The sequence below is a fragment of the Dasypus novemcinctus genome, chromosome 12 (assembly GCF_030445035.2).
Source record: "Dasypus novemcinctus isolate mDasNov1 chromosome 12, mDasNov1.1.hap2, whole genome shotgun sequence".
NCBI classification, from domain to species: domain Eukaryota; kingdom Metazoa; phylum Chordata; class Mammalia; order Cingulata; family Dasypodidae; genus Dasypus; species Dasypus novemcinctus.
In genome coordinates, this window is record NC_080684.1 from 19,538,757 (window position 1) to 19,545,694 (window position 6,938).

At 38.2% G+C, this 6,938-nt stretch overlaps 1 protein-coding gene across 1 annotated transcript; it reads right to left on the reverse strand.

Annotated features, from left to right (window-relative positions):
- Positions 1-4,741: 4,741 nt before the first annotated feature.
- Positions 4,742-5,695, reverse strand: LOC131280682 (olfactory receptor 8S1-like). The gene has a single exon (XM_058309082.1). The coding sequence runs from the start codon at positions 5,693-5,695 to the stop codon at positions 4,742-4,744; it is 954 nt and encodes a 317-aa protein (XP_058165065.1).
- Between the last annotated feature and the right edge of the window lie 1,243 nt (positions 5,696-6,938).

The window sequence follows — 6,938 nt, forward strand, 5'->3', positions numbered from 1 at the left end:
TCCCTGTAGTCAGGTCTCATGCTGGGTGGAAGGCAGTGCATTTACATGCTGAGTTTGGCTTAGGGAGACCACATTAGAGCAGGAGGCTTTCAGCAGGTTATTCATGCAATATATAATACTAGGTTAAGTTTCAATTTTGGAAGAAAAGTTCATAAGTACAATCGTCAATATCAAAGACCTGCTAGTGTAAAGGTTTGCCCTCCTTCATGAGGCACTGCCCATGTACTTGGGGATTATTGCCATTCTATTAGAGAATGTATGGGACTCTTCAGGATGGGAATTCAATATCCTTTCAATTTTTATGTGGGTCTCCACCCACTGAGACAATGCCACATGAACACTTGAACACATTCATATGCCTTCAAGGCATGTCCGGGTGCACCCCTCCCTACACATCCTTCCATCACTGACATCCTATGTCAGTGATCCTCCCGTACCACAGCTGTGACCCTTCTGTGATCCAAAACCTCTCCAAAAATGAAGCCAATAAAATAACCAAATAGCCTAGGGTTGTAGGGTGCCTAAGAGTTACTTCCTGAAAGCCTCCATGTTGTTCAAATGTGGTCTCTCTCTAAGCCAAACTTAGCATATAAATGTATTACCTTCCCCCCTGCATGGGGCATGACTCCTGGGGATGTGCCTCCCTGGCACTGGGGTATTACTATCAGGCACCAACTAGCAATGCAACTGGAAAAAGACCTGGAATAAACGGGGGGGAAAGGTAAAGACCAATGAGTTTATATGACTAAGAGACTTCAAAATGAGTCGGGAGGTCATCCCAGAAGCAATGACTATTCATGTCTCAGCAGGATCACATAGACTGCCAAAGTAGATACTACCACCAAATAGTGGGACTCCCAAGGACTCTGGAGAGATCCAGATCTATGGTCATGGCAGATATCTTTGGAGTTTGTGCTTCAAAGTGTGACAGAGTTGGACTCAATCGTGACTTCTCTATACATGCCTCTTCTGTCCCTTCTATTTGAACCTATAAATGGTATTGGAGTTGGTAGGTGTACACTCAAGAAAATTGAACTCTGAGCTGTCCATATGTCAGGTGGTCCCTGAGGCTTAGCAGATTTGCAACACGTAATCTCCAGTTCATTGGACTCACCCCGGACAACTAACAAGGTGAAGAAGGACAACCACAATACCAAGGGAACAAGAGAGCCTACAATTGCAAGCAAGAGAATCCCATCCATCAGCCTTATGGGATCAAAGTCCCCTCTCAACCAGAGACGGAGTGGGCACGACCATCCCATATTTCTCAGGACTGGGGAATAAAATAGAGACTAGATTGTACTTACTAGTATTCTACTATAGACTTATTGTTATTCTATCAGTGTAAGAAATTGTATCATTGATGTGGAGACAGTGGCAGCTGGAAATGCTGAAGGCAGGAAAAGGGAAAAAGAGATGTAATATGGGGAATTTTCAGGACTTGGAATTGTCTTGAATGACACTGCAATGACAGATACAGGTCATTATATATTCTGCCATAACCTATAGAATGGAGTGGGAGAGAGTGTAAACTACAATGTAAACTATAATCCATGCTTAGTGACAGTGCTCCAAAATGTGTTCATCAATTTCAATGAAAGTACCACATTAAATGAAAGAAGGTGTTAATGTGAGGGAAAGTGGGAGGTGTGGGGCGTGGGGCATATGGGAATCCCTTGTATTTTTATATAATATTTTATGTAATCTAAGTATTTTTTAAATAAAAAATATATTTTAAAAATTGCAAGATATGTTTACTCTTTGAACCAGCAAAGCTACCCCTATATTCAAAAGAAAAAAAATATTCACGTTTACCTAGAGATATAAAAGAGTAGTCATAGCCACACTGCTCATAAAGGGAGCAAACAGAAACTGCTCTCTCCATGTCAAATGGATCAATAAATCATATATTCATACAATGGGAAAGTATTCAGCATTGAAAATGAACAAGGAACAAATAAGGCAACATGGATTAAGACTGTAAGTAATCTTGATTGAAAGATGTCAGGCACAATGGACTATATACTGTAGGCATAACAGAAGTAGATGGAATTATCTATTCTGTTATAAGTTAGGATAGAGATTCCCTTGGGACTAGAATAACATTTCAAACGGGGTACTAGTTCAAGTTGTTGATTTCTTTATTGTGTTGCCTTTGAGAATATTAGTTATGCTTTATACCTAAAAGCCATGTACTTTTCTCTATGTATGTTTTAATAAATAGATATTAAAATGTTAAAACTCCTTCAGAAATAGGTAAGGGCCATATGAGGAAAAAATATTCATGCTTATACACCATTAAGTTAAGTCTTCTCAATTAAATTTTTCAGTTAAAATCACTATGTGTTCAATGTAACATAAACATGATCCAAAGCTTTTTAACATTTAAAAAAAATTAATATTAAAAAAAACTTGAGGGTTGCAGATGTAGCTCAAGTTGTTGAACACCTTCTTCCCATGTACACAGTCCTGAGTTTGATCCCCAGTACCTCCTAAAAACAAGTAATTGAAAAAAAAAAGCTTTTATTGGGGAGAAGATTTGGCTTAAGTGGTTGAACAGTGCTTCCCATCTACAAGATCCTGCATTTGATCCCCTGGTATTTCCTAAAAACAAACAAAAAACAAACATACAAAAAACTTTAGGTATAGAAAAAATCTTAAAAAATCACTAAGATCATATACCTAAAGTAAATAAAATTTATCATTTTTCCATGAAAATACTATGCTTTGTTATTTTCATGTTCAATCAGTTTGTATGTATTTCTAATGTGAAATTTTATTTAATATTTGGTTAAAAATATGTATATAAATAAATATTATAAGTACTTTTATGCTATGATTAGGTGTATTATTGAAAAATAAGGTGATACAATTTCAAAATGTTTTGGTGTATCCACCGAGTTTTTTTTTTAAGTTTTCATTGTGCAACCTCTGTCATTTAAAAATTTGTTTAATTTAATTTAATTTTTTTTCATTTTTAAAATTTTTTCTCTTTTTATTTTTTTTTAAGTTATATTAAAAAAATATAAGAGGTCCCCATATAAACCCCAACTCCCTCACCCCACTCCTCCCACATCAACAACCTCTTTCATCACTTTGGCACATTCATTGCATTTGATGAACACATTTTGGAGCACTGCTGCACCATGTGGATAATGATTAACATTGCAGTTTACACCCCAGTCCCCGCAGTGGGCCATGGCAGAACATACAATGTTCAGCATCTGTCCCTGCAGTACCACCCAGGATGACTCCAAGTCCTGAAAATGCCCCCACATCTTATCTCTTCTTCCCTCTCCCTACTCTCAGCAGCTACCATGGCCACTTTCTCCACATCAGTGCTACAATTTCTTCCATTACTAATCACAATAGTTCAAAGAAGACAGAGATTTTATTTCTTAATTATCTCTTTTTAAAATTAATAGATCATATAAAATGTTACATTAAAAAACATAGGATGTTCTCATATACCCCACTTCCCCCCACCCCTATCATTTTTTAATTGTATTTTTTGAAGATACATAGATCACAAAAAATGTTACATTAAAAATATAAAAGGTTTTATACTCTGCTTTCTATAGGACAAAAACTCCTTATAAAGCAGTGGACACCCAGTTAATTTGAATGATGAAATTACATGTTAAAATAACAAAGAAGACAATTAATATAAAATAGGCAACATGGTAAATGTAATTAACACCTGATTTTACACTTAAAATGGTTAAAGTGAAGTATTTTGTGTAATATGTTACCATGATAAAATTTTTCAAAAATTAATGAAGACCCCCAAATAGACAAAATTCCTTGGTGTCAGATTTAGCCTCCAGACTGTGAGACAAAACTTTCTGTTGTCTATTCCAAAAGCAGACACAAAGAAAAAAGAAGTGGAATAGACAAATAATAGGAAGGAGAAGACCACCAATCTTGTCTGTTACACTTAGTTGTAGAACTTAGTTGGCAATCAGCCAGGTATCCCCACAGTTTGGAAAACCTGTCAAATCTCCCTTTCATTCTCTGGTCTCAGACTTGTGTCTATTGTGGAAGTCTGAGGAGAATGCAAGCACATGTTAATTTAAGGAGCTCGATGTTCTGCATTGCTCTGCTGGTCGGAACTTCAAATTCATGTTCTTTCCTTCTTTGTCTCTCTTTTTTTTCCCACTGAAACATGCACGTTCTATCTTGTCATCTTGTATTATAATGCCTTTATGCTAAATTGTCTACTTTATGAAATTAGAGCTTTATTTTTCATTAATTTACTTTCTAAGAGATTTTAGAAATTCATTTTTTATGGACCTACTTTTCAGCATTTTCCTACATCCCCTGGGTGTGTCCAGGACTCTAGACACCAAAATATCTAATTCACCAATTATTTCTCACCCTTCTCCCAACTCTTGAGCCACTTCAGACTCAAGTTCAACAGGCTTGCTCTATGTTCCCTTATTTGAACAGTTGGTTAAATGACAATGCAGTTCAATGAAATACATAGTAAAAAGAATTAAGATAGGATGAAGATCCATCAGCACAGCCAAAGACTTTCCATGGAAAAAGACCAAATGAACATGGTTATTAGACCATTTGCCTGCTTCCAATCCAGAAGGAATCTAACACATCATCTTCAACTCACTCTCACATAACTCTGTCAATTTTTAAGACACCTAATTGCATCCACTGTCAAGGGAAGTCAAGAAATAATTTTATTGTCCATTCATGTGATATATTGCTATAATAAGCTCATTCCAAGTCATCCTACTGAAGCCAACTGCCTGATATATTGGAGATATTTTTTTAAGGTCCTTCTCAAAGCTGCTTTCACCTGGTTGTTTTTCAGGCTATAGATGAGGGGATTCACTAAGGGAGTAATCACACTGTACTGTACAGAGAAGATCAACTCCAGTAGTGAGCCTGAGACTGGCAGTAGATAGCGAAGAAAACCTGAACCATAAAATAGCAGCACTACGGTGAGGTGAGAGGAGCAGGTGGAGAAGGCCTTTCTTCTGCCTAAGGAGGAGCTAATGCTGAGGATGGTGGAGAAAATAAGAGCATAGGAATAAACAATAAGAAAGCAGGTTCCAATTCCATGCATTAGACCAGAGCAGAAAAGTACTGTAACACTGGTGGATATATCAGAACAGGACAGAGAGAAGAGTGAGGGCAGCTCACAGCTGTAGTGGGGGATGAAATCATCTCCACAGAAGTCCAAGTTCATAGCAAGAAGGGTGTTGATGAATGCATTCAGAAAACTCAGGCCCCAGGATCCCCACAGCAGCCTGTTACAGAGCTGGTTGCTCATGATCTGTCCATAGCGCAGAGGGTGGCAGATGGCAACATAGCGGTCATAGGCCATCGCTGAGAGCAGGCTGGCTTCTGTGGCCCCAGACTCAAAAACAAAGAAGACCTGAGCCATGCAGCCTTCAACTGAGATGGCTTTCCTTTGAGACAGGAGATTCTCTAGCAGTTTTGGCACTGTGGCAGAAGAGAAGCAAAAATCTAGGAAGGAGAGGTGACTCAGGAAGAAGTACATGGGCGTGTGGAGCTGAGCATCTGCCCTGATGACCAAAAGCATCAACAAGTTCCCCATCAGGGTCAGGATGTAAATTCCCAGGAACAGCACAAAGAGCAGACCCTGGACATGGGGGTCAGCAGACAGTCCAAGGAGGATGAACTCGAGGATGGTGCTGTGGTTCCCCAAGGCCATTTATGGATGCTGATGTCTAGAAACAAATTAGAACCGAGTATAACCTCTACTGACCACTTTTGTTACTTAGGAGGAGGTGTCTTCCTTACTAACTTAGAGTTTCTGTATGCTCTCACTGATTCCCTTGAATTCCTTCATCCTGTGTTGATATTTTCTTTAAATTCTAACCCTGGATGAATGCCATTATGATATCACCTCATGGCTGATAATCTACTTCAGATATTGGTGAAAAAATGTATTACTATACTCATTAAGGTGAGTGACTAATAATAGTATTTTTCATCTCTTAATTTTGCTTTAAAATATTCCCTACTCCTTTTAGACTGTAGTGGATTTCCTAGAGAACATGTTTCAAAGCTTGCCTTCTTTTCTCTCTTACTTAGTCTTTTACACCCAGTCAAAAGCTAGTTGTGATTACATTATCCCTCACTCCCCTAGATGACTCCCTTGTCTGCTTGTTGTCCACTTGTCTCTTTTTTTGTCTTTCCTCATTGTTCCATTTGTTGCCTGCTTGTCTTCTATAGTTGGCACCAGGAACTGAACCTGGGACCTGCCATGTGGGAGGTATGTGTCCAACCATTGGAGCCACATCTGCTCCCTGCTAGTGTGTTTACTCATTGTGTTTGCTCATTTGTCACCTCACTGAGTTAGCTCATTGTGTCTGCTCATTGTGTCTACTTGTGTTATTTAGGAGGCACTGGGAACTGAACCTGGGACCTCCCATGTTGTAGTCATGCACCCAATTGCTTGAGTCACATCTGCTCCCCAATGATATTATTTTGATGTTACTATTTTGCCTTTTATTAGCTTTTTCAGAGGCACTTTCACATAAAGTATATATTTCACTTTTGTGACAATACCGAAATTTGTAGACACTAGTTTGTGTATGCATAATATATGTGTGTATGTTTTTGAGTATTATATTCTGTTTTATTTGGAGGATGGCATATAAGGAATAAGGGAGCAATTTTCTACATCCATTTTGCTGTAGAGAAAATTGAGTATCTGATGTTATAAAACTTGTCCAAATTGACCATTTGAACAGTTAAGATTTGACTCCATTATGATGACCCAAGACAAGAGGTCATTTCACCATTCAGTATCTCCCAATCAAGGTTTGGCTTTTCTTGTACTCTATTATCTGGCATCTTTTGACTTTTGCAATTGTACAGCTACTATTCCCTAGGGAACCTTCAACCTGGAGGCAGACTAGTGTTCTCTTCTCCAATCACCATGTGGGTGT

Bases quoted from the DNA above. Each gene is read 5' to 3' on its own strand.
- LOC131280682 (XM_058309082.1), bottom strand. From the start codon at position 5,695: ATGGCCTTGGGGAACCACAGCACCATCCTCGAGTTCATCCTCCTTGGA.